This window comes from Psammomys obesus, unplaced genomic scaffold (assembly GCF_907164565.1).
Source record: "Psammomys obesus unplaced genomic scaffold, mPsaObe1.curated_primary_1811, whole genome shotgun sequence".
Lineage (NCBI taxonomy): Eukaryota > Metazoa > Chordata > Mammalia > Rodentia > Muridae > Psammomys > Psammomys obesus.
In genome coordinates, this window is record NW_026596147.1 from 7,149,893 (window position 1) to 7,177,463 (window position 27,571).

Here is a 27,571-nt window from a genome sequence, read left to right on the forward strand (position 1 = left end):
GGCCAGTGCCACTTTGATTCCCTTAGGTAGGGCTGGGCTAGTGCCATGTACCAGATGCAATGGGATCCCTGGCAAGGATAGAAGGGTATGGCTCTTTTTTCTATTGGCATGGCCTTAAAAGAACTCTTGAGCATAAAGAACTCCATGTTTTAAGGTTTAAATGTTAAAAAATTAATTTAGAGTAGGAGTGGCAAGAGGGTAGCCTTGGATATATATTCCTGTCTAAGTTTTGTTTATATATATATATTATACACATATATTATACATATATATGTTCATATATTATTATGTTGGTTTTCATTTACAGTTTTACTGTTCATTTCTCATAGTTATAGCATTTGCAAGCTACCTAGCTGTCATTTTCTGGGGCTTTATTGTTATTTGCTTAGCCATGCAGCTGTTCTTTTTATTTATTTCTGTTCTTTTTATTAGCTAAAGATAATTTTGTTGTTTTGTTAAAGTTATTATTATCTTTAGATTGAAATTTGTATCTTTGTACATAAGGCCTTTAAAAATCTTTCCTTCTAAGATTGCATTATTTACCAAAAAGAAATCTCAAGAATGAGAATGTAGAGTGCCGTAGTAAAAGCTTAGTCCTAGCTGGGCACTGTGGCACACGCCTTTAATCTCAACACTCAGGAGACAGAGGCAGGTGGATGTCCATGAGTTCGAGGCCAGCCTGATATATAGAGCAGGTTCCAAGACAGCCAAGATGATACAGAAAAGCCCTATCTTTGAAACAAACAAACAAGCAAGCAAATAATTGGAAGTTTAGCCTTGTTTTTCTATGTTTATACAAATGACAGGTGTTGATGGTTTTGGCCACTTTTCTAGACTTTTATAAGTGAGAAAGAAATGTAGCCAGGCCTAGTGATTCATACCAGCAGCTGGAGCATTAGGTCTGTTAGTCTGAGGCTAGTCTGAAGCAGCTGAAGAAAGCAAGTACTCGGGAGTTACAGTTCTTGCTAATGTGTATAAGCCCTAGGTTCTCTTCCCAGCACTGCAGACAAGCAACAGTCCCCTCTCCTCCAAAAGAAAACAATGTCTTTTTATTGTCTTTGTCATTTTGTAACACTAAAATAGAAACATACATACATAGGAAGCCCAGGTGTGTGGTCACCCATGACCTGCAAATGAGAATAATTTGCTTTGCAGAAGAAATCCTAGAGCCAAGTTGTGGTGAGTAAAATCTTGGGTTGTGCAAACTTGTTTTTTTTTTTTTTAAGCATAGCTCTCCTTCTCTGCAGAGAGCTCTGCTTGCAGCTGAGACACTAGTGCATCACCCAGTGAGCTGTGCAGCGAGAATGCTGCTCCTTCCTAACGCTTGCCTCCCTCTGTTGCAGGTGGCAGAACTGGCTGAGTGCATAGGCTCAGCACTGATCCAGAAGGGGCTCAAGGCTTCCCCAGAGCAGTTCATCGGTATCTTCTCTCAAAACCGGCCGGAGGTATCAACCAGCAGCATTTACTGTACGGGGTTCCAGAGTCCTCCATGGTTTCCTTGCAGCTACTGGGAACTAGATTTTGTTGTCTGGCTTCTGCTGGAAATACGGATTTGTGGTTTGCTTTAGAAAGTTACAAGTATGAAATCCCGATCTGAGACTTTTTCTGAAACTTTCAAGAGAAAAAAAAAAATCATCCCCCCCTTTTTTTTAATTTTTAATTTTTCTTAATTCAGGTCCTAAGTCAAATCATAAGTCTGCTTCCTTCAAGGGCTACCTGTGTGACTGGGTAAATGGCATTAATAAGTTAGTAATAATAAATTACAGTAGAGAAGCTTGCATACATTTTTGTTAGTAGCAAACTCTTATTCCTGAGAGGTCTGAGCCTTTCTTTGGCTCAAACTTCCAAACTTAAAATACCTACTATGAAGTACCTACTATGAGCTGGCCTTTGTGTCCATACACAGCTGTTGTTTGGCTACAGAGACTCACACTTAGTGCTTCAGAAAAGGGACCTGAGGGGCTTTAGAGATGGCTCAGTGGTTAAAAGCATACATACACTGCTCTTGCAGAGGACCAGAGTTTGCTTCCCAGCACCGCTTCAGGTGGCTCCCAACTGCCTGTAGCCCCTACTGCTAACGGTAGCTGCTTGGAAAAACTCAAGCATCTTTCTTTCTTTCTTTCTTTCTTTCTTTCTTTCTTTCTTTCTTTCTTTCTTCCTCTCTCTCTCTCTCTCTCTCTCTCTCTCTTTCTCTGTCTTTCTTTTTTAAATCTGCTTATGTTCAGTAAGGCATCTTCGTTCTTCTATCCCTGAGCTGTGTCCTATTTTTATAAGTCCTTCTATCCCTGAGTCTCATGTTCTGCAAAGAAGCAGCACCATCCACAGCTGGCCTGTGCTTAGTCTCATGGGATGATTTGGTTTTCTTTCATATCTCAGAAACATATCCAAAGTTTTTGCTCCAGTAGAATTTTCACCATCAACACAAATCACAGAACAAATCCGTTACTTCAAGGGATAGATTACTAGTGCTTTCTCTAAAATGTGGTAAGTGGAAGGATTATGGAAGGATTATGTGAGATCAGCCAAGGAGAGCTTTCTGGACATAGAGCTCCTGAGTAGAGTCAGGGAGGAAATCTTAAACTCCAGGTCCACGCAGCGAGATAAAGGGGTGTCTTGAAGTGAAAGAGGGACTGTGCCACAAGAGTCTGGGAAGTCAGTCAGTTGCTATGCAGCTGAGGTTAGTGGCAAGATACCCAGGTACCATGTCACTGCTTTCTCCGGCCACTTTACCTGGGAGAATTTTTTTCTAAGACAGCACTCTTATTTGATAGATGGGCGATCTTCCTCCCTTGGCCATCCTCTGCACTGCTGTGGGATTGACCTCCCTCAAACCCCACAGCCATTGTGCTGCCTAGAATAGTTGTTCATGTGGCCCGTGGACAAGGCAGACCCTGTGGCACAGGCTCACTCCAGCTCACCCCTACAGCCAGGCTGCTATCCAGCCTGCCTGCTCACTGGCCTCCCTTGCTGTTCTCTTTCCCTGTCACCTGCAGGCTCTAAAGTTTGCCTGTCTTACATATGACAGACTCGGGTTTCTCCCCACCAAGGCACCTGCACCCATCTAGAAGCCACAGCAAGGTCCTGCTCTCCAAGTCAGTTACTGCCTTACCTTGTAACGATCATTTCCTTACATGCTTGCCTCTGTTCTTTGGGAAGATTGCTATCTGTTTTAAGAACAGGCAAATTTTTGTATGCTAACTTAAAAATGAATTTTTAAAGAAAAAGGAGACAATTTCAAGAATAGAAAAAATAAAAGAAAGAGGAGCAAGTATTTTGTTTGTTTTGAACTTTCCTGGTGCACAGTGGTAGACAGACAGATGGTAATTCTGCCACCGTCAGTACTTGTGATTCGAGCTTCCGGATGCTGCCCTTTGCAGTGATTTTGTCAAGGCGTCTCATTCTCTTTCTGTGGCTTCCACTTTTAGTGGGTGATCATCGAGCAGGGATGCTTCGCATACTCCATGGTGGTTGTCCCACTCTACGACACCCTCGGAGCCGAAGCCATCACCTACATAGTAAACAAAGGTATGTCTTTGCGCTTTGTGTGACCATTGTCCTAGTTAGAGCGTTGGTTTCAGTGACTTTACATTTGTCTGTGCTCAGAGGGGGACATTGTTTTATGCCAGTATCTGTGTGTACATCTTACAGCCAAGCTTTTAACATCTCAGGATGCATTCCTTATCACTTCTTTATTTACAGGTGAACTCTCTGTGATTTTTGCCGACAAGCAAGAAAAGGCCAAAATGTTATTAGAAAGTGTAGAGAATAAGTTAACACCATGCCTTAAAATCATAGTCATTATGGACTCCTATGGCAGTGATCTGGTGGAACGAGGCAAGAAGTGCGGGGTAGAAATCATCAGCCTAAAGGCTCTGGAGGTGAGTCCTTCCACGTGGCCCACTCTGCAGGGTCGAAGGTGGTACCCAATGACACTGTGTTTACCTAAGTGCTGGTCACAGCCACTGTAAAGATACAGGACGAAATTCTCATCTTGCTACTTCACGGAGACTAGACTTGCATGGCAAAAGTTACTTGTTTTGTTTTGCTTGGCTACGTTTTTTAAGATGGTCTCACTCTTAGCCAAGCCTGGTCTGAAACTCACTCTGGAGCTCAGAATAGCCTTGAACTTGTAGCAGTTTTCTAGCTACAAGTCTTGCTTTAGTCTCTCAAATGCTAGGATCACAGGAGTGGGTTGCTTGTCCTAGTTAACTTTCTGTTGCTGTTTTTAAAATTATGGCTAAAAGCAGCTTAGGGAGAAAAGGGTTTATTTGGCTTACATGTCCCAATCACATTTCATCATGAAGGGACATGAGGGCAGGAGGAACTGCCAACTAGCTTGTTCCCCATGACTTGCTCAATCTGCTTGCTTATACAACCTGCCCAGAGGTGGCTGGGCCCTCTTACAGCAATCATTAATCAAGGGAATACCCCCACAGACTTGCCTGTAGACATTCTGATGGAGGCATTTCCTCAGTTGAAGTACCTTCTTCTCAGATGACCCTGGCTTGTGTCAACTTGCCAAAAACTAACCAGCATACCACCATACCCAGTTCCCAATGTTAGTTTACTGAATCCCCAACAGTGGTTTCACAGAAGGAGCTGTGGCACTCATGAGCATCCTTGGCACCAGTGAGCCATGCCAGTAAACACAGGCGCTAGGCCATTTGACCACACTCAGGTGGACGTCTTGAGTTCGTATGTTCTTTTTAGTCTTGACTGCTTTTTACTTACTGTCTTATCTCTGAAACCAAGCCAGACACAGAATTCTGTCTTATCCTCTGTTTGTCCCTCTTTTGTCTGTCTGTCTCTCTCTCTCTCTCTGTGTGTGTGTGTGTGTGTGTGTGTGTGTTATGGTATAGGTGTGGAGGTCAGAGGACAGCTTGTTGGAGTTGGTTCTCTCCTCCCACCATGGAGGAGTGGGGAACAAACTTGAGAGATCAGTCTTGACAGTGAGGGCCACCTCACCTGCCCTCATCAGTTCCCTTCTCCAGGTTTCTGCCGTAGATCCTAGTGAAATTCCGACATGAATTCTTGTTTGATTGCTTTCCTGGTCAGGGTTGTTAATGCTGTGATGAGACACCTTAACCAAAAAGCAAGCTTGGGAGAAAAGGCTTTTTGTGGCCTATACTTCCACATCACTGTTCAGTGTTGAAGGAAGTCAAAGCAAGAACCTGGAGGCAGGAGCTGATGCAGCGGCCAGAGAGAGGTGCAGCTTATCAGCTTGTTCAGTCTGTTTTCTTATAGAACCCAGGACCACCAGGCCAGGAATGGCACCACCCACAGTGGGCTGGGCCCTCTCCCCTATCAATCACTAATTTAAAATTTCCTGAAGGCTTGCCTATGGCCTGATCGTAATAGAGGCGTTTTCTTAATTGAGGTTCCTTCCTCTCAGATGACTGTAGCTTGTGTCGTGTTGCCGTCAGACTATGTGGCACAACTTATTTATCTCTGTGGTTTCATTTCCAGTATGGCCTATTCGCGGTGTAAGTACAGCTTGGCTGGTAACCATTCTAGAAGGGCCAGTGGGGCGTGGGCGATCTGACCAGCGCCGCCGTTGGCTTAGGAAGCAAGGGAGCCAGCAGGAGGCCCTTTTCACGTGTGCATCCTAGGTAGTAGGCTCTGTAGAGGAAGCCGCGCTCTCACCTACCATGTTAAAGCTTTCTGTGAAGCTGTTCTAATCAGGTTTACATTTTTAATTGATTCCTTCTCTTCCTTCTGCAGAGGAAGTAGAGGCTGCAGAGCAGGGTCCGTGGAGCCTTTGCCAAGGATCCAGTAGCCAGAGGGAAACCCGATATTCCAGCACCGACATGCTGGACATGCATGCTTGTACATTCACGTGTACAGAACGCGGCTCATATTCATTTTTGCCTAGGCTTCATTTTTGAATTAGAGTGCTAGCTTTTTACCTACATTTTTACCCTGGAGAGTTGTTGGTGGTGGTGGTGGTAGGTTGTTAGTCTATTGAACTCTTTTTCCTCTACCTGCCTTTCTCTGAGATGCACATACATCATCATCCTTCCCTTTACCCTTCTTACCGCTGCGTGATAAAGAAGTAGTTTTAACGTCAAAACATTACTTTGGTGAACTACTGAAGATTGTCATACAGAGTTTAAATTGAAATCTTGTTTACACTTATCTGCTTAATGCAATGTATGCATTTTAGGCATTTGTAAACAAAAGGTGAGAAGAAAAGAATTTAAAGTTCACATCATGATTGATTGTGGCATCATTTATATTAATATACATTTACATTAGATACATGTATTTGTAGAATCAAGGTAGAACATAGGCATCTTGGAAAGTTTGCATCCTCTGTGTTTTTTTTTAATGTTGAACCTTTCAAACATACAGACTGCTGAGTAATAACAGCAGCGTATGGCTGTACTCCCATTGTCCTGCTAAAGAGTCTGTGTTGAAGTCTTAACACATCTGCCTCAGCATTATTTTACCCCTGTCAGTCCACCTGTCCATATTTTTTATGCGTTTTCATTAGGCTACAGATTTCACTACCTATAAATACTCCAATATGCTTGTCACTCACTAGACCTCAGTTTTTTTTTCACTTTTAACCCAAAATGACCACTTTTAAAAGTAAGTGATATAATTTATCTGAGAAATGACAAGACAAACTTAAAGCTGTGAAGCTTTTACTGCTAATAATGTACCAGTGGAGGTCATGTTTGTTCCCCTAAAACAAAAGCAAGTTGCATCTGACTACGGCTTTATCTTATTCAGCGTCAGCTGAAGATTCTAGAAGCCATTTAAGAATTTTGAACCAATTATCTGGGCATGGTGCTGCATGCCTGTAGTTCCAGCAATTGGGAAGTGGCAGTAGGAGGATCATTTCACAGTCATCATTAGCCACCTCACTGTTTTGAGGTCAGCCTGGCCTACGTGAGTGAGGTGTTACCTCAACAACAACAAAATGGAGGAAGATTTTGAATAGATGAGTAGAAATTTCAAGTCAGTAAGGCTTCTTTGGAAAATAATTTGTTAAAGAAGCATGCTTGAGTTTCTTATTGGCTGTGGGGTGGTTTTTGTTGTTTTGTTTTGAGCTTGTGGCTTTGTGTGTAGCCCAGGCTGATCTGGAACTCCTGGGCTCACGCCATCTTCTTGCCTCAGATCATAGGTGTATGCCTCAGTGCCCAACCCTAGTTGACTTCTAATGAGACGCCAGTGTTCTTGTTTTTAATCAGTGGTCTGTGATGTATGCAATTTAAATTGATTAAAGTGTGCTAGGTGGAGCTCAGTGAGCCCTGAACATCCCCTCTAATTGGCATTTTGTGGTAGGGGCCATGTAGTACCGTGTACTCCACATGTTTCTCAAACTGTTTACTTTTACTCTGCAAAGAATCTAAGCTTTTTCAGTCTGAATGGGTATGAAGGCTGCCTAATGCGATGAACTGAAGCACATCCCTGACAGCAGAAGTCTGCCCCGGGACAGCTGTCTAGATCCAGTGTCATGCCTGTTCCCGAAGCAGCCTCACCCTCCTGGCAGCCTGTTTCCGCTCAGTGCCCAGAGGAAGGCTCTGTCTATGGAGCCTCACTACTGCCAGCATTTAAAAGGGAAAAGAGTTTGTTTTTCCACTTGTGGGAGAGGTCATTGAGGCAGAGCTGGGTGGTCAGGAGTGCATTCTCTGATGGGAGAGGGTGCTGAGGACCAGCAGGTTTAAGTTCAAGTACAAGGTTTTGTTAAGGGCCATCAAAGGGGGGGGGGGGCTGGAATACAGTGCACAGGACTTTGCTGTCTTTGGAATCAATCCTATTTTCAAGACCATTTATATGGTTGTACGTAAAAGATGGATAACTAGGCTGGGGATGGCACACCCCTTAATCCCAGCACTCTGGAGGCAGAGGCAGGCTAATCACTGAGTTTGAGGCCAGCCTAGTCTACAAAGCAAGTCCAGAACAGCCGGGACTCTGTTACACAGGGAAGCCCTGCCTCACCCTCCCTACCCTCATCCCACCAAAAAAGAAGAGGGAGGGAGGGAGAAAGAGAGCAGAGCGGAGAGAACTGGAAAATGGCTTCTAGAACAATAAATACTATGGCTTCTGTTACTTAACAAAAAATTAATTTGAAAATGATGGTATTTTTGCCAGCTGTAAGTGAAATCTGCAGTAAAGGCAGTAACCTGGGGACTTTCCTCTTTTATTTTGTATGTGTATAGGTGTTTGGCCAGGATGTGTGTCTGTGAAGCATATGTGTGCAATATCAGCGTCCAGAAAAGGGCATCAGATCCCCTGGAACTGGAAATTACAGAGTTTTTGCCACGTGGGTGGTAGGAACTGAACCTAGCCCCTCTGGAAGAATAGCCAGTGCTCTTAGCCCCTGAGCCATCTCCACAATCCTGATGTTAGTATTTAGAGTTAGAAGATCTTAATACTGAAGGTTTTTTTTTTTTCTCTCTCTCTCTCCTCTGATAAGGACCTTGGAAGAGTGAACAGGAAGAAGCCAAAGGTAAACACTCTGTTACTCTGTGTTAGAGCCTTGTACAGATCTGGTTTTTGCCTCATCCAGTTGTATTGGACACTGTTGGAAATGCTTTTATGGCTTGATATATTCTATTCTGATTTATACTGTTTCTTTTAAATTTTTTCTTCAGCCTCCAGCACCTGAAGATCTTGCAATAATTTGCTTCACAAGTGGAACTACAGGTACATTTTGAGATGTGCTTGCTTCAAAGAAATATCTGGAAGTCTGTGTTCTCTGTCCCCCTTCTAGATAATGTATTAACTAATTATAGATGGGTGCAAGAAAGCAAGAGACAAGAATGGACCGAGGGAGGTCATCTTGTTGCTCTGAGAGACAGTCTAAGAATCTGAGCATTTCCTGTAGCTGATTCAGCATTTACTGAAAGTGACCTCAGGTGCACTCTATCAGCATCTCTGCCCAGTAAGAGTCCTAGCTTCTTCCCCTGTGGAAATGCATAAAAACTTGAATGAAGAATGCTTAAGGTAATTTCCTGAGAGTAGGTGTCCTTGAAGGGTTCTGAGGCTGCTCAGGAATGTAATATTAATCAGTGTTTGTCTACACAGAGGGTGCCCAACAGTCGAGCTGTGGGGATCTAACCTTGTTCTGTCCCCTGTGTCCTCTGCAGGCAACCCCAAGGGAGCAATGATCACTCACCAAAACATTGTGAGCGATTGCTCAGCCTTTGTGAAAGCGACAGAGGTAATTCTTGAGAACTTCAGCATGGTCCTTCATATTCTTGGATTGGCTTTAGGCCCAAGGGAGAAAGTGTGAAAGCCCTCCTCTTCCCCCATCAGGTTCACATTGCACATGTAAGAGCAATGAAATAAATGTAAGCAAGGCCTGGACTTTTAACAAGGCCAGAAGCCCCCTTCTCTCCCATGGTTTACCTGTGGACCTGATCCCATAAGCCTTACTGTGGCGTTCGGATGAATTCCCAGATGGAACTCATGGTGGGTTTCATGTGAGGATTGTTTGAATGTCACTCTATGAACAAGGAGAGATTGCTCAGTGCCCTTACTCTAGTGTTAGAAATCTGATTTTTTGAAGTTACCAATGAATGTTAAAGACAGCTGAAGGTTTTTAATCACTGTTCTGTCCTGTGGTCAGCTTGGCTCCCACTGTATGAGAAAGGTTAAAGTCTGAAACTCTAGTTAAATTTCCTGTCATCTTCAGGTTCTCTGTCCACAGGTTGCAGTCAACATGGGTTGCCATTAACAAAGCACTACAGCCTGTGTGGCTTAAACAGCTGGAGTTTATCTCCCTTAGTCTAGGAGGCTGAAAGTCCAGGACCAGCTGCCAGCAAGTTTGGTTCCTGGTGAGGGCTATCTTCAGGGCTTACAGATGGCTGCCTCTTTCTGGGTGCTCTGGGATGTCTCTTCTAGTGAGACACCAAGCTGATGGGGTGGAGCCTACTCCCAAATCCAGTCATATCAGGGCCCTATTCCTGATACTCGGGGCTTAGGGCTGTCATGTGTAAATTTGGGAGGGGGACAGAGTTCAGTCCCTAACTCCAAAGATAAATTGCATGCTTATCTTTGGAAAGGTGCCATCTTTTCACATTTAACAGTGTGCTTTTGCAGGCCTGTGGGAGTATTCTGTAGCCCTACTTGTGTCAGGAGGCTGTCTCTACCTAATGGTTTAGAGGAGTGGGCATCTTTCTTTGGTGGCCGCTGAAGGCTGATTTCTTTTTGAGGATGCTTCCACTTGAATTTCCTCCACTGTCATGTTCATTTTCTCACCCTTGCCTTTTTTGGAGGGTGTACTGTATGAACAAAGCCTAACACTTAATGCTCCACCAAAGTGAAATGTGACTCTCCCAGTAGACCTTCAGAGAGAACTTAAAACGCACCTGCAGCGATGTCAGAACTTCATTGAAAGACAGTTACTCTATCAAGAAGCAGTGTCAACTTCTAAAACCTCCAAACATGGCGCTGGCAGTATCTTGTGTGGTATATCAGAAAGTTTGAACTTTGGGTGCTGGGAATGTATGCCAGCAGTTGAAAGCAAGCTTTCCATGCTTGAGGCCCTAGGGTTCAGTCCACATTAAAACATACATGCAAATATACACGCACTCACGCTCTCCCCACTTTTGGTCAACCTGGCAGCAGCTGTGTTGGCAAGTTTTCTTTGTGTTAATAGCATGCGCATACATGCAGGCCCTCATTGTGCCTGTCCCCAAGAAGGCCCACTCTGGGGACAACCGGGCATCCACGCTTAGTCTGCCTGTGGGCTCATCTTGGTCAGGATTTTATAGGGGAACAAATCTCCTCAAGCCAGATTTGAGGTTGCATTGAGCGCTTTGAGTGTTTTCCTGAGGTGAAAAGAGGCTTGAAGGTAAAAATGTTGTTCCAACTCACCCACTAGAACCATTTCTTCCATAAATAAAAGGTCCTGGGAAGCCTCTCCCCCTTTGCAGTATAACAGTGCTGTCCTGTCGGGGAGTGGATCTAACCCACTTAAGGGGCAGTGGAACCTGCCTGGGATTGGGTTGTTGTAACCAAAACGCGTGGAGCACACAATCCCTCAACACTCCAGTTTGTGCAGTTTCTTTACAGGGGAGGGGCCGATAGTTCTGACTTGGAGATGCTTGGTTATTGGGAATGACTTCTGCTCAGCTTGACTGAGTGCTGCTTTGGGATGGGTGAGGTAGCCTGTGATAGAGCATTTGCTAACAGTTGCAATGCCCCAGTGCCATCCCAATTTTAAGGAAAACAATTACTTTTTATTCTTCGGTGTTAAAAAAAAATTGCAGACACGAGAAGTAGCTGTACTGAGTGTTGAGGGACTGCACGCCCTGCTCTGAAGGGAAATGGGGCGTCCTGGGAGTCTTAACTCTTCTCTTCTCGCTGGTGTCCTTGCTTTCAGGCCGCATTCATCGCTTCCCCAGATGATACTCTGATATCTTTCTTGCCTCTCGCCCATATGTTTGAGACCATTGTAGAGGTAGGCATCCGCTGTGTCTCTGTGCCTGTCTGTGTGTGCCCCGCTAAGTTGTTGTGTCTTGCAGAGAACACTGACGCTGAATGCCAGTGACACACAGATCTCGTTTTTGCCACTGGCACACATGTATGAGCAGCAGCTACAGGTAAGTGTGGCACACAACCGCTATCCACGCACTCACGGGGCCCCAGTTTGGCCCCAGTTCAGCAGCACCGATTTTTGGAAAGAATATGAGTTTGAGGTCCAAACTGGGCATTTGAGCTTTAATCCTGCAGTTTAAGTCTAATTGAGAGTTTGTTTTAAATTAAAGTTTAATTGAGAGGTTGAACTTTCGAAGAATGCCCATCAGGACACAGTTGCAGGTGAACTATTAAAGGAAGATTATTTTTTCTTTTTCAAATTGAAAGTGACTTTTTTTTACCTATAGTATATTCTAGTATATTCTGATCATTTTCCCCTTTTTTATCTCCTCGGAGCTACTCCCTACCTCCCCACCAACTCTTCTTCTTCAGGAAACAGGCCAGTAAAAACACAAACAACAACAAAACAAACAAACAAAAAAAGCAAATCAAAATAAGACAAAGCATTCAGACACACACACATAGGAGAAGCATGAAAAACACATACACAGGCACACATACAGGCACAGAAAATCGTAGAGCATAACAGATAAATAGATCATAATAGACAGATAAAGACCAGTAAAGTAAAAACAAATAAACAGACAGCTCAAGAAATACCTTTGGTTTTGTTGGTATTGGCCATCTGCTGGACTTGGGGCCTCCCTTTTGCTTGATTTGTATATGCACTGGAGAAAGCTAAGTTTCCCTGGGAGTGGTGGGCAGTTGAGGGAGGGACGGGAGCTGTGCTCCATTCCCCTCAGTGCTGGGCCTTCATCTGGCTTAGACCTGTGCCACATCTCTGGGAGTTCATATGGGTGTAGTCCTGTTGTGTTTAGAAGACCTTGCTTCCTTGGACTCTTCTGTGTCCATTGGCTCTTACACTCTTTTCCCCTCCTCCTCCTCCATAGAGTTTCCTGAGCTGAGGGGAGGGGTTTGATGGCGACATCCCTTTTAGGACTGAGTGTTCCAGCGTCTCTCACTCTCTGCACCCTGTCCAGCTGTGGGTCCCTGTAGTTGTCCCCATCTCTAAAGGACACTATTGTAGTCATTGACCCTATAAGTGTCTGAGGCACCTGTTGTAGGGGAAGCCTTCCCTTTATGCTGGTGCCGGTACACAGAATCTTTTCACTAATCTGTGTGCCCCGAGGAGGAAGGGCAGTGTCTAACTGGCCTTTGCCGGGTTCCCTCCACCACTGTGCACCTGCTTTCAAACCTGACCAAGGGCGGTAACCGAGTTGGTAAGGTGATTGTCCTGCAAGCCTGAAGAGCGAAGTTCTGTCCCCAGGACCCGTGTGAAAGGCCGGTTGTGGTGTGTGTACTTGTGTAAACCCAGCACTAGTGAGGTGGAAGATCTCTGGAACTCTCTGGTCAGACAGCTCAGCCTAATCAGTGAGCCCCAGGTCTCAGGCAGGCACCTTGCCACACACAAAAGTCGGGCTGACTCCCAAGGAATGCCTCTGAGGTTGTCCCCTGACCTGTTCACAGACATGCACGCACACAGAGATGCACACATGTGCACACACAGGAGCCTTCTTTTCCTCATCTTGGACAACTTTAGGTTTTATGCTAGAGGAAAGAGTGGGCAACATGTCTTCCTCGTGGAGTATTTATGGAGACCCAGCTGTGTGCCAGGCTGTGGTAGATGTTGGACACAGTGGACTAATAGAAAGAGGACACTCTGATTGACTGCTGCCCTGTAGGATTTATGCATCTCAAAAGGTTCAAGGTGCATCGGGTTCCAACCTCCACCTTTTACTCCTTGCACATCTCAGGATCTTGAAAGTTTATGAAGTATGCGCACAATTACCGCGTGGTCCAGCAATTCTACTTTCAGGTACACACAAGTACTGAGAGCAGGGACTCAGACAGGTGTCTGTACACCAGGACCCAGGAGGCAGAGGCGGACAGATCTCTTTGAATTCAAGGCCACTCTAACCTACATAGTCCAGTCAGGGCTCCATAGGGAGGCCCTGTCTCAAACAAGAAAAAAAGATGAAATGTATGAAATGATCTTAGTGAGTTGCAGATGGACCACAGGCTCCTACTTTTGTAGCTCTAGAGGAACAGCTGGGAGGCTCAAGCCTGCAGCCTTTAATTCTCAGCAGGGAGCCACATGTACTTTTCTTTCTTTTGTTCGGTCACCTTCCTAGACTCTGTGTGTGTGTGTGTGTGTGTGTGTGTGTGTGTGTGTGTGTGTGTGTATGTGTGTGTGTGTGTGTGTGTTTACATGTGTAGGTGCAGACTAGCACATGACATCATGTGTATGTAGAGGTCAGAGGACAACCTTTAGATGTTGGCCCTTGCCTTTCCATCTTGTTTGAGAACAGGGTCTCCCTGCCATTTTGCTAGTTTGACTAACTCCCCTAAACTTCTGGATTCTTTTGTCTCTTTGCATTTCCCTGTCACGTGTAAAAACTGTGTCCGACATTTCCCCATTTTATTTATTTATTTATTTATTTATTTATTTATTTATTTATTTATTTATTTATTTATTTAATTTTGTGTGTGCGTCATGGGTAAACATAGAGGTCAAAGAACAACTTGTAGGAGTGGGTTCTGTTCTTCCACTGTGTGGATCCTGAGGCTCAAACTCTGGTCCTCCGGCGTGGCTTGCCAGCACCATTACCACTGAGCCATCTCACTGTCCCTTCTTGTGCACTTTTTTAGGAGTTTTTCATTTAAAACTATAGCCCTCTGTCACCTTTTGAATTTTTTAAACTTTTAACCTAATACAGTCAGATGACGTGTCTGGTCTGTCTGGGTAGCCAGCACAGTTTGCAAGAGATAGGAAAAGCATCACATGGTATGATCTTGTGACCATCCATTTGGAGTCCAGCCAGTTCTCTGTCTTTTCAGAAATTTTTACCCAGATTCAAAAAAGGAAATGAGATTTTAATAGGCTTGGTCTGGAGGCAATGAGTTTTTATTTTGAGGATAAGTAAGCTCTCAAGTTCCTGGAAGTCTAAAAATACTTGGAGTTTATAATACATAACTCATCCAACAGAATTGCTTGTTAGCCCCAGATAGCCCTTCTCGTTGCCATCAGGAAGAGCCTCCCCTGGTTTCATACTGACTCGGGTAACATTGGGATGGGGGAAATAGTGAATTTCCATGTTTGTACAGTGGCAAGTAAATGCAAACCCATTTTGTTTTAAAAGAAAACACCCGTATTAGGAAGTTTTAAGACTTCTGGAAGCATTTTTGAAACACTGGCCATCAGGCTCACTTCCTGTGTGTCTGAGTGTAGTAGGCCCTCCTTGCAATGCTGAAGCATGCGTTGTCTGTCTTCACTCATAGTGTGTAATGCTGTGTCATGGAGCTAAGATAGGATTTTTCCAAGGAGACATCAGGCTTCTTATGGACGACCTCAAGGTGCTTCAGCCCACTATCTTCCCTGTGGTTCCGAGACTGCTGAACCGGATGTTTGACAGAGTGAGTCCTGAGCAATAAAGTCTGGGGGATGGGAGGTGGGGCTGTGGGTCCTGGTGCCGGGATCAGGGATCAGCCACATCCCTTCTGTGGCCCTCGACAGTAGAGCCTCACAGAACTTCCACCCTCACCCCTGCAGAACTAGAACTCAGTTGCTGCACAGAGCTGTTGGTAGGAGACACACGCCACCCGCTGTAGACTCTTAGCTGTGTGCACAAGGTCGGTTTAGTTTCACGTGCTCTCTGGTCCTCACTTCTCAGACTGCCGCCTCCCTGTTTCACCAAGGTGCTCAGCGGGGCACGGGCAGAAAACTGTGAGATGGCTTCATTAATCGTTCTGCCAACCCCTGCACGCATGAAGTCCCACTCCACCTCACTGAGAGAGGTGACGAGGCCAAAGCAGGAGCTTTCGCTATCTCAGCGTAGGCTGCTCAGCTGGGCACGACCAGCACGTGGCCAGCTCAGTCATCAAGCTGAATTACCAACGAGCACTGTTAGCACATTTCCTCTTCCTCCTGGAGGTGGGACCTTTGTTATCTCTAAGATCCTTGTTCATTTTTTAATCTGTTGAAATAGTTTCACTGAGATATAATTCACGTGCTGTGCAGTTTGTCCTTTCGAGGTGTGCAGTTGGGGGCCTGGGGCTGGGCCTCCACAGTGAAGTGCATCTGTATGGCTCAAGGTCAGTCCGAGCCATAAAAGTGGGCAGTTCAGCACTCTTTGAGGATGGCTGTGTTGGTGTTACAGTGATGAGCGCGGACACCTTCCAAAGATTTCTGAGTGTTTGCAGAACCTTCTAATCCCACCAAGTCAGTTTTGAAACACCTTCAACACTCCAGAAAAGAACCCTTTACCTGCTCTTTCTCACCTCCCACCCACCTGACTGCTAGACTTCCAAGCAACCAATACCAAACCTTCAAAATGTACATTTTTGTATTTCATGACGAAGCCAGGTGTGGTGGTACATGCCTGTGATCCCAGCGCTCACGGAGGCAGAGGCAGACGGATCTCTGTGAGTTTGCTGCCAGCCTGGTCTACAAAGTGCCCAGGATAGCCAAGGCTACACAGAGAAACCTATCTCAAAAAAAAAAAAAACAAAAAACAAAAAACAAAAAACAGAACAACAACAAAAGTATTTCATAACATTTTATAGCCCAGCTCTATTCCACTGTGTGGTTATCACACATGGTGTTGGGCCTTCATTGGTGGTCATTTGGCTAGTGTAGATAACCCTGCTGCAGACACTTGTGTGCAGGTCTCTATGGCCATGTTTTTATATCTTGTAGAGTTGGGTCATGGGGCAGATTTATACTTAAGAGCCAGGGGGTCTGGTCGGTGGCTTTCCAAAGCAGGGCCCACCGTTCCGGCAGCTAACAGGTTCCCAAGTGCTGTATCCACTACGCTGTTATCTGCCCTTTTGGTTTTAGCCATCTTGGACGATATAAAAACCTTACTTCTTGCCTCATTAGATTTTTGGACAAGCAAACACTACGGTGAAGCGATGGCTGCTGGACTTTGCCTCCAAAAGGAAGGAAGCTGAGCTTCGCAGTGGCATTATCAGAAATAACAGCCTGTGGGATAAGCTCATCTTTCACAAGATACAGGTAGAAAATAGACTCCCACCTCATGTTTCTTATGTAAAGTCGTGTGTGTGCTGGGGGGGGGGCAGGGGAGGAATGCTGAATTATGCAGGTCTGTAATCCCAGTTTGATGGTTTAGGTGGAAGATTACAAGTTCAGGGCTAGCCTGGGCAACTTCATGAGACCCTCTTGCAACGTAAAGAGTAAAAGAGGGTTAGAGACACAGCTCAGTGGTCGAATGCTTGCTTAGCATGCTCAGTCTTGAGGGATCAATCACTCAGACATGCACAAGTGCGCACACACACACACACACACACACACACACACACACACGGGGTTGTTTTCCAGTCCTCCTGGAAGCTGTCCGCTTTTAGGTGAACCCCATTCTCTACCTACATCTGAACCTGCTACAGTTGGGTGGAAGGATTCGGGGTGTTTTAGCCTTCCTTTAGCTTTTCTGGAACAAGTATGCCACTCCTGAGGTAGTGCCTTAAGCCTGGGGATGAGAATGTGGAATAGCAGGGGCTGCCCCAAGTCCAATTTCTACATTGCCCATGAGTAGAATTACTGGATTAGTGCAGAGTGTGCTGGGGGAAGTGGGCAACTCTGAAAGGGATGTGTAGATCCCGGGTCCTGATGTGGACTCTGTCCCCAGTGCGAGCCCTGTCCATGCCAGCTGCAGGGAAGGTGGCCGACTGGGGCACAGGGACCCAAGCAAGTGCCTGACGAAGGAGCTCTGACCGCTGCATATGTAACCCTCACTTCCCTCTGTCTTGCAAGTCGAGCCTGGGTGGGAAAGTCCGGCTGATGATCACGGGCGCAGCCCCAGTGTCTGCCACAGTGCTGACGTTTCTGAGGACCGCTCTCGGCTGTCAGGTGAGGCTGATAACCACCCCCTTATCCCGGGCTGTGTGATGCTGTGGGTTGATTTGCTGATGGGCTAAAATGTCTATGAATTTTCATTGTACAACATCGTGTGTGGACACACCGAGTGACAGCTAAATTATTGTTGCTAAATGACTAAGTTACTCCACATACTTCGCAATTTTGTGTGTGGTGTGAACATATAGAAACAATGCAGCCATTTGCAAGTGGAGGGTCCATTGTGTTTTATTTGCTCTGTCATCATGTGGTCACCCACCAAGCTCACTCACCATGCCGTACAACAGATCACTTGAGCACATGCCTCCTCCTCCTCGAATGAGTGTGTTCACTCAGCATTTTCCCATGCCTCCCAGCCCCTCATTTGAATATGTCTTGATTTTGCTTAGAAGGTAGGTTAGTGCCAGATTTCCTGGGGGAATCAATCTGTATGGTTCTGGCCCTGGGCAGGGTGTGTATGTAAAATGTCATCTAGGGTGAGGCGTGAGCCATGCCGCTAGAGTATGACTGCAGGGGCGGGATGGGTCATCAGTGATTAGCCCACCCACGTGCCATGCTGAAAATACAAGAGAGTCCGGGGCTCATGGTGTCACTCAGGGCATATGTGAGATATCCTGGATTAGCAGAGCAGGGGTGCCACCAGGTGGGTAATGACCCATCCTGTGAAGGCTCCCCCTTGCCTGTCTGCAGGAAGTTGAGTAGGAAGACCGTGAGGTGAAGATGTTCAGGTGGGTACATAGTATGTTCTTGAGTGAACTTGCTAAACTGGAATTTTAAAGGTTTCAGAGGCTGGGATTCCTCAGGAGCTAGTAAGGCTTAGTTTCTTGCGCACTTCCTGCCAAGTCATGGCTGTCCCACGTTAATAATTTCTTGTTTCTTGCTGACCAAGTTCTATGAGGGCTACGGACAGACCGAGTGCACTGCTGGTTGCTGCCTGAGCTTGCCGGGAGACTGGACAGCAGGTATGGTTGGCGGGAGAGCCATTTCCAAGTCTCCTCAGTGCAGTTCAAGGTTGGGATGATTGGAAGTGGGTTCATCCTCGATTGGTTCCTCCTTGCATAGAACTGTGTAATATGTCTCAAGAAATTAGGCCTCAAGCAAATAGTCCTGAGGTTCTGTGAGCTGGGTAGAAAGTGGTCCCCAAACCCTGGGTGATTAGGCTATGATGCACCCTAGCAGAGGTGAGGAGAGGCCTCCTCCAGCAGACTTCCCAGTGATTGAGCAGGATTTCCTCATTTGCTGCTGGTTTTAATTCATAAATAGCTACTACAGTTATACTATGTGCTGGGCCAGTTGTTGGAACTGCCAACAGAAATAAACAAAAGTCCATTATCTCAAAGAAAGCACAGTGGACAATACCTAAAGAGGTTGTTGAGCCTCTGCCATTGAGGAGGTTCTGTAGGAAGGCGGACGCCACGTGGGTGTTACCCCGGCTGCACTTTGGGGAGATAAGGTACAGACTTGTTGCTTAGGCGGCATGTTGGCAGGGAGAACTGGGACCGCGTTGTGCTGTGGGGTCATCAGGCATGCTGCAGTGCTTTGTGCTTCTCTCTGTAGCCCATTAGGCTGTTCTGCGCGGCGATTGATAAGCTTCCACGACCTGTTGTAAATCTAGTAACCAACTGGTCACATAGGCCCTAACATCTATCACTGTCTCATAGCGTAATTCCACAGGAGTCAGTGCTGAAACTCGAGAAGCATCTTTATACCTGTAGTTTAAAAGCATCCTGCTCCTTAACAGCCAGAGGATTTAGAAATACCAATCTCTGTACATTAAGATTATTCATGAGACCCTTAAAGCATATCTGTAGTCTCTGTCATTTTTGTTCTGGGAAAAGACACTCTGTCCTGGTTCACTTTCTGTTGCTGTGATCAAGCACCATGATCAAAAGCAACTTGGGAAGGAAAGGGTTTACTTCATCTTACTGCTCTCACATCATGCCCCATCCCTAAGGGGAGGCAGGACAGGAGCCCAGAGCAGTGGCTGAAGTCGAGGTCACATAACACTGCTGGCTTGCCATCCGTGGTTTGTTCATCTGGGCCCTTCCCCACATCATTCATTAACCAAGATGATGCCCCACAGAGTTGCCTACAGTCTTATGGATGCATCTTTTCAATTGAGGTCCCTCTCTTCCAGGTGACCTAGTTTGTGTCAAGTTGTCAAAAACTAACTAGCACACACCCTGTCCCTAATACTCTTAGACAACAGGGTGAAATCAACTGTGGAAATAACTTAATAGACTTAAGTGTGAAAACATGCTCATCTAAAAACAGTGGTTGTGTCAGCTGAAATCCAGGGATGTGTCAGGGTTAAATAATTGGGCTATACAGGGTTACCTGTCTTCTTAGCAAGAGGGGACATTAAGAAGTTTGAAATTGAATGTGGTGGTACTCGCCTGCATCATCACTGGTGTTGTAGAGGCAGGAGAATCAAAAGACCAAGGCCATCCTCAGCTATATAAGGAGGTGGAAGAAAAGAAAAAAAGATATGGGTAGGTGGAGCCAATCCAATCAGATCATTCAGAAAGCATGCCTCCATACGGTACCATCCTTCAAATCCGTGGCCAAAGTTTAAATGTTGAAAATGTATTCAAAGTTTCAGAAATGGGAAAGGCCCATTGGGTATTCTCCCTCTCTTCAAGAAAGAGACCCTCTTAAATTATTTTCCCGGGGGGGGGGGGGGCTATAATTGCAAAAGCCACAAACTGATAGCAGCTGTTCCTATGAGGCAGCTTGTCCGCTGGAAAGATGCTCTGGCCTGAGGCCATGATAGCACGCTTTGAAATGATTCTCCCACTTCGTTTGTAGGCCATGTCGGTGCCCCCATGCCTTGCAATTATGTAAAGCTTGTTGATGTGGAAGAAATGAATTACATGGCTGCCAAGGGTGAGGGCGAGGTGAGTGAGAGCCTGCCCCATCATTGCTGGGTAACAGACATCTCCTGCAGTAGCTGCTGATGTGGGCACAGATCTGGGTAGCACTCAGTACTGCTCTTAAGCTTGATTCTATCGGAAGTCTTACCGGCAAGCAGGTCAGTCCAAAGGTACATTCTGCGTGACCCTCTAGGGGTTGGAGGCAGGATACTTTAGTCCTTCCTTATGCGGGACACTTAGGGATTTGGGGACCCAAGAGCAGGACACAAGAGCTCCGGTGAGGCTGGTGTACAGTCTGCTGATGCTTCTGCCTGTGCCGGTTAGAAAACCTAATTACACCAGAGATGTCTTCTGATCTGAGGCTTGCATTCCCCCTTCATCTTGACTGTCCTGAGGAAAAGAAGTGGGGACATTGGAAATGCCTCTGAGGTCCTAATGGGACTTTGGTAATTCCCTCTAGAGCATAGAACTGAAGGCTTCCAGATAAATGCTCACTCATACACGCACATGATTTCCTTAGGAGAATCCCTGTAAATGTCTTTACTTAGGTGTGTGTCAAAGGGGCAAATGTGTTCAAAGGCTACTTGAAGGACCCAGCAAAAACAGCAGAAGCCCTGGATAAAGATGGCTGGTTACACACAGGAGACATTGGAAAATGGCTGCCAGTAAGTTGTCACCTCTCCTCTTTGAAGGCAGTTTTGTCCGGATGCAGGGAGGCACATGTCCTTCCTGGTGCACAGCCTGTGGCTTTTACACCCCGCCCTTCTACTCGCTGCATGGTGTGATACAGATCCTTTGTGTCCTGCAAGAGACAGCTTATATTCTCGGCATACCTGATTACAATCTTGACTTTTACTCGAGCAAACAAAGCTTTTATTTTGCTGCCTTGCATCAGTTGATTGCTGCTGCTTCCTCTTTGACCTCCAAAAAACTGTGGGTTTTTAGGGCATCAAGTAGTGCCTTGATTTGGGTGTAGCCTAGCATTCCCACAGTTTTGGATGTGCTGGGACTGACCCTTCCCAAAGTATTGAAGCATCTGCCTTCCCCTTAAAAAAAAAAAAAATGGTAATGACAGAGGAGATTCAGCTTTTGTCTGCAGAGTACTGTGAAAGGGTAAGATTGTATCTTGACTGTCAGGAAACAAAGCTTACTTGCTGAGCAGAATATGTGTCTGCACTCCAGACAGGAGGCTAAAAGAAGCAGGGGTATAAGTCTGTGTTAAGTGGGGAAGCAGACATCACATGGGCTCGGCAATCTCTCTCTGCATAGCCAAATGGCCCTAGGCAATTTCATATACCCTGTACTGTGACTGATGGTGAAAAACCAGCCTGGAACTCACCCATTGCCTCTTCCTCTCTGATATACAGAATGGCACCTTGAAGATTATCGACAGGAAAAAGCACATATTTAAACTAGCCCAAGGGGAGTACATAGCACCAGAAAAGATTGAAAACATCTACCTGCGAAGTGAAGCTGTGGCCCAGGTGTTTGTGCATGGGGAGAGCCTGCAGGTATGTGCTCTCAAGACTAGAGTGCTGCTGGGCGCTTCAAAGTGTCACATATTACAAGGACCTTTAGGGTGACTGGGAGCCAGGGGGACACACTTACAGTCCCCGCACTTGGGAGAGTGAGGCCAGCCCATCTATTTAAAAGGAGACTGTGTCTCAAAAATCAAAACAAAAAGGTGACTGACAGTTTGTGTCAGTGTCATTAGCCTTCATATATGTGCTAAACTAACTACTGTTGGATTGTGCCGCACTGGCGTTTACTGTTCCCCAAAGCTGTTTACTCTTCAGTTTCTGGATTTTAATTGTAACTCGTTAATTGCTCTGGTGTACCAATAACAATGGGATGGAGACACTAGGGGCTGCTGTATATTTCTACTTTAACTATAAGTGAAAACATTAACACTTATGGAATATAACACAGTTTACATTTTTAAAGTTTACATTTTAAAGAGTTATGGGTCAGTGTGAGCCCCTCTGTGGGACTTGGGAACCAAACCTGGGCTCACTGTAGGAGCAACAAGTGTTCTTAACAGCTGAGTCATCTCTCCAGCTCCAAGTTTTACATTTTTGTTTTGAGACAGGGTTTCTCTTTGTCATCCTGGCTGTCCTGGAACTCACTCCGGAACAGACTCAAACTGAATCACAGAGATCCTCCTGTTTCAGCCTCCTATGTGCTGGAAATAAAAGCATGCACTGCCATACTCGGCACATTTTATAGTTTTTTTTTTCTTTTTCTTTTTTTGCTTTGTTTTGTTTTTTACTGAAAATAGAGTTGGTATTTTTTTAAAGAAAGAAAGGAAAGGAAAAGAAAAGGGAAAAAAGACAAGTTTTAAAAAATCTGGACATGGTGGCATACAAGTTTAATTCTAGTACTTGAGGCAGAAACAGGTAGATCTCTGAGTCCTGGGCTAACGTAGTGTACAGAGTGAGTTTCAGGACAGCCAGGATGACACAGAGAAACCCTGTTTCAAACAACCACAAAAAAAAAAAAAAAAAGAAAGAAAGAAAATTGTTTTTCATACAACATATTGATTATGCTTTTCCAACACCCCCTAGATCCTCCCACTTCTCCAATCCAGATCCATGCCTTTTCTATCGATTGTTAGAAAACACATAGGCCTCCAAAGAATAATAATAAAACAAGATAAACTGGCAAACTGGAATAGGACAAAATAATAAGGCAAACAGAAGGGAAAGAAAGGTTTTGACAAAGCATTATGAAACAAGGAACCTCCAAAGATGCCTTTGAGTTCGTTTTCTGTTGGCATCTTCTGCTGGGCCTACAGCCTACTCTTAAGGTGGTTTATATCCCCAGCAAGACTCCTTTGGGAAAAAAACGAACTTTTCTTTTGTGAGTGGTTTTTAATTGGAGCTAACATCTGGGTAGGGAGGGGGGCTTGTATCCACTTCCCCTCTCAGTACTGGGACCCCATCTGGGGTAGACCCATGCAGATCACACATGCTACAACAGTCTCTGAGTTCATGTGTGTCTTTAAAGGCCTTGTTTTCTTGGTGTCTTCCATCCCCTCTGGCTCTTCCAATCTTTCCACCACCTCTTCCGAAGGATTCCCTGAACACTGAGGGGTTTGATGGAGACATCCCATTTAGGGCTGAGTGTTACAAGGGCCCTCATTCTCATGGTCCAGCTGTGGGTCTCTGTGTTTGTTCCCATGCACAACAGGAGGAAGTTTCTGTGATGACAGATGAGCAAGGTACTGACCTATAAAGCATAGCAGAATGTCCCCAGGAGTCTCTTTATTGCTACTTTCCTTTAGCAGAATGATAGGATTTGAACCCCAGTCCAGACAGGGCAGGAACCTAGGGGAAAGTTTTACATTTTTAAACTTACCAAGCCTAGCTTATTTATGATATTCATCCTCAATCATTTTTTGAAAAGCAATGATGTTGTAACAGTCAAACATATTCAGTGTTGGAGATAAAAACTAAATACAAAAATTTTAGAAGTATATACACTCAGCACACATGGTGATGAACACTTGTAATCCTAGTACTTGGGAGGTAGAGATGAGAGGGTCAGGAGTGTAGGTGCAGTCTCAGCCATGTAGTTAGTTCAAGACCAGCCTGGGCTACTTGAGACCCTGGTCTAACAACAACAAAAACCAAAACCAACCAAGTAAGAAAGCACGCATTGAAATAAACAAAAATGGGATTTTTGTTAGAGTTTGATTTCCAGTGACTATTGTTTGTACTTCAAGGCTGCTGTTTCCTCACCCGGGCTCAGGCAGCCCTGGGAAGGGGCATGACAGGAATACATTCTGAGAGACCCATAATGTTACCAGATAATCCTGTGGGACCATGGTGCAGAAAAATAAACCTCTAATGACTCACTTGCCTGTGCTGTAGGCATTTCTCATAGCAATTGTGGTGCCAGACGCTGAGAACCTGTGTTCCTGGGCCCAGAAGAGAGGACATCAGGGATCCTTTGAAGAGCTGTGCAGAAACAAGGTGAGATCCAGCATGTCCCTGCCACCGTCCGTCCTCCACTCGGTCCTCAGTGCACCTGTAGGTATAAGAGAAAATAATCTGATTTTTTCTAATTATTAGGATGTCAAAAAAGCCATTCTGGAAGACATGGTGAAACTCGGGAAGGAAGCTGGTTTGAAGCCATTTGAACAGGTGTGACTTTGATCCAAGTATGAATTTAGTATACGGCAGAATCTGACTTGAAGATTTTTAATGAGTGCATTGTAAAGGTTGAAGAGTAGACCTAAAGAAATGATTAGAATAGCTTGATATAAAGGATTTTTTTAAAGATTAATTTGTGTGTGTGTGAGAGAGAGAGTGTGTGTCTGTGTCTATGTCTGTGTGTATACATGTATTTGCACATGAATACAGGTGCCAAAGAGGCCAAAGGTATCAGGTCTGAAGCTCGAGTTACAGACAGTTGTGGTGGACTCTGGGAAACGAACTTGGGTCCTCTGGAAGAGCAGGAAGTACTCTTAACTGCTGAGCCATCTCTCCAGTGCCAGGGTTTTATTCAACATGTGACTTCTCTTCCCCGAGGTTAGCACACAGTCCCGAATTCTGTCCTAACGGGACCCGTGCGCACTGCTGAGAAGGCATAGTGAGATGAGAGGGCGGGTGGTGCCCTGACGGCCTTCCTCTCCTTTGAGAACTTCATTTCTGTTTAGATTTCCTAGGCTGCTTCTGTGTGTCTGTCCTCTTCCCCCGTTCCCCTCACTGTAACAGGCTTGTTTATTTGCAGGTCAAAGGCATTGCTATGCACACGGAATTATTTTCTATTGACAATGGCCTTCTGACTCCAACGATGAAGGCAAAAAGGCCAGAGCTACGGAACTATTTCAGGTCACAGATAGATGAACTATATTCCACCATCAAGATTTAACGGGAGGAGGAGTGCTTAGAAGAAACGGCGCACCTCCACAACCCTCCTTGTACCAAGGGCCTTCGCGCTGGTAACTTTGCCTCAGCCAGTGTAGGAAAGGAAACTGCGTGATGGACTTGTCCACAGGGTCTTACCGTAGGGATATTAGAGGGCACGGAACACTGCCTTACAGCCACCTGTGTTGCAGCCCATGATCCTGGTGATACACAATTTCCAAAACGAGCCTTAAATATTGTAAAGGGGAACCCATAACAGTGCTAAGTTATTTAAGACTTCTTCAACTGATAAGGTGGGTGTTAAAACTTCTGTCTCCTGTTTTTCTAACCAAGGGGTTAGGACCTGCTCTTTCTGATATGTCTGCTACTTGCTGCACGTTCTGCAGCTGTCTGCTGCTCTGAAGGGCACAGTGCACTGGAGGAGAGCTGTCCCTTTAAGAACAACTGTCCAGGCTGAAGAAAGTCACAGTGGACCAGAGATTCCCGCCCACCTCCGCTCCCTTCTCCACCTCACACACAAAACACACATATGACCCTTCTGATTTGTAAGGGTTCCAAATGGTCCCTGTTGTGCCTGCTGGGACACAAGGTTCCCAGTAAACTAAAGAACAGATCCTCCTCAGAACAATGAGGGTGCCCAGCCCCAGAGAAAAGAAAAGAAAAATAAAATGGTGGCTTCCTAGAGCCAGCAGCTTCCAACTCACACAGGATGCTCTGGCTTTTCTCCAAATCTGGTCCCCTCCTCCCCCCTTTCCAGGGGTTATGAGAAATCCTGCCTTAGACTCTGCAATGAAGATGGCATTCAAAGAACGACCTGGATCGGCCATGCTCAACTGTGACGCCTCCGCTGCTGTCCACCTGCTCCTCATGGAACCAGCTCATCTGTGACCACTGGGCTCCAAGCGTGGTTTTCCTGGCAAATGATGATGTGGTGATCAACTTGCTTTTCTTTTCCTCCCAATTAAACTCAGGCAAAGCATGTCTTCGAAACTATTAAGGGAGTTGATGCACATGGGTACTTATTAAAACGGACAAGTAATAAGTAAATATCCTTACTATAAAACTACCTGATTTCTGTGAAAGGCATTTGGCAAGCCAAAATTCTGGGATGAAGAAATCTGGGAAAAGAAATCATATCCTGGGATTATCGTCTCAAGGGATTTTTTTAAAAGTTAATTTGGGAAATCAGCATTTCACTTTCCTGTGAGTCTTTGCCACACCTGACCTAGTCAAGCTGTTGTTTATACATCTGAAGCCACTGTTGTTGGCTGTGTGACAGTGCGTGTATTATTGAAGCACAACTGGGTTTGCACTAAAGAGCCGTCATTGTAATAACACTATTTGGTAGCCTAACTTCATATTCGTATTCTTCATTGCACAGGAAGTCGATAATTTGTCACAATGGGGTTTTGAATGTTTGCTTTCAGTGTTGGCTATTTCTATGTTTTATAAACCAAAACAGAATTTCCAAAAAACAATGAAGGAAACCAAAATAAATATTTCTGCATTTCGAGTGAGTGGAGAATGTCTTTTGAGTGCAGTGTGACATTTGGGACAGCCCACGGCGTGTGCCCTGAGTAAGGATGGGCTTCCCATTGCTTCCTTCCCGTCCCTGTTCCTTCTCCAGTCCAGCATTGTAGGACACTGTCCACCACCCTCCACCAGCTCTTCTGACCACAGTCCCCACATGGCATGAGGAAGAACATCATGGTCTAGAATCTGTAGTATAGATGATAAGGGTCTTTCTCCCTTCTTGCAGCTGCTTTGCTGGGAAGCGATGCTTGGAGGAGACATTAGCCGCTGTTGGTCTACAGTCATGGGTTTAAGTCCACTGTGCTGTGGTAATTTTGCTTCCTGTTTGCAGCAGACTTTTTCCTTCCCTTTCTTGGTCTGGTCCTTGTTACTGGGTGTTAATTAGCTCCCAATTTCTTTCAAGCCTCCTGTGTTTAAGGGTTGGGGGATGTTTTGTTTTAAGGAGAAGGGGAAAGGAGAGAGAGACAGAGAGAGGAGAGAGAGAACTGTCTTCTCTATGAGTTCTCACTAAATCACCCTAGATTAGCCTTAGACTCACTCTGCAGCCACAGACTGGCTTGAACAACAACTGCTTCAGCATTCTGAGTAGCTGGACTTACAGACCTGTGACCTAGCCTATTCTTTCTGGTTAGTGTTTTCTGTTTCTGTTCTCCCTCTAAAGCCCAGGTTTATGGATATCTGACACAGCTTGTTTTATTCCATTTTCTGTTGCTATAGCACAGTGTCAGAGACAAGGTAATTTGTAAAGAATCAAGGCTATTTGGCTTACAGTTCTAGAGGCTGGGAAGCCTGAGAACATAGTAGCCACAGTCTAGATAGATAGATAGAATTATATATATATATATATATATATATATATATATATATAT

At 45.2% G+C, this 27,571-nt stretch overlaps 1 protein-coding gene across 3 annotated transcripts in view; it reads left to right on the plus strand.

Annotated features, from left to right (window-relative positions):
- Acsl1 (acyl-CoA synthetase long chain family member 1) overlaps window positions 1–26,682 on the plus strand; it is a 65,356-nt gene extending 38,674 nt beyond the window's left edge. For 2 of the 3 annotated variants that reach the window (XM_055593655.1, XM_055593656.1), the window contains exons 5-21: window positions 1,344–1,445; window positions 3,426–3,525; window positions 3,700–3,878; window positions 8,426–8,458; window positions 8,604–8,655; window positions 9,099–9,172; window positions 11,339–11,416; window positions 14,833–14,967; window positions 16,433–16,567; window positions 17,324–17,419; window positions 18,315–18,387; window positions 20,234–20,322; window positions 20,847–20,963; window positions 21,666–21,809; window positions 24,171–24,272; window positions 24,372–24,443; window positions 25,033–26,682. In XM_055593655.1, coding sequence (XP_055449630.1) covers window positions 1,344–1,445; window positions 3,426–3,525; window positions 3,700–3,878; window positions 8,426–8,458; window positions 8,604–8,655; window positions 9,099–9,172; window positions 11,339–11,416; window positions 14,833–14,967; window positions 16,433–16,567; window positions 17,324–17,419; window positions 18,315–18,387; window positions 20,234–20,322; window positions 20,847–20,963; window positions 21,666–21,809; window positions 24,171–24,272; window positions 24,372–24,443; window positions 25,033–25,173 — 1,722 coding nt within the window. In that variant the 3' untranslated portion in view covers window positions 25,174–26,682. Of the gene's footprint in view, window positions 1–1,343; window positions 1,446–3,425; window positions 3,526–3,699; window positions 3,879–8,425; window positions 8,459–8,603; window positions 8,656–9,098; window positions 9,173–11,338; window positions 11,417–11,480; window positions 11,559–14,832; window positions 14,968–16,432; window positions 16,568–17,323; window positions 17,420–18,314; window positions 18,388–20,233; window positions 20,323–20,846; window positions 20,964–21,665; window positions 21,810–24,170; window positions 24,273–24,371; window positions 24,444–25,032 lie in introns of all 3 variants that reach the window. The other variant, XM_055593657.1, reaches the window with a different exon arrangement.
- The last annotated feature ends 889 nt before the right edge of the window (window positions 26,683–27,571 follow it).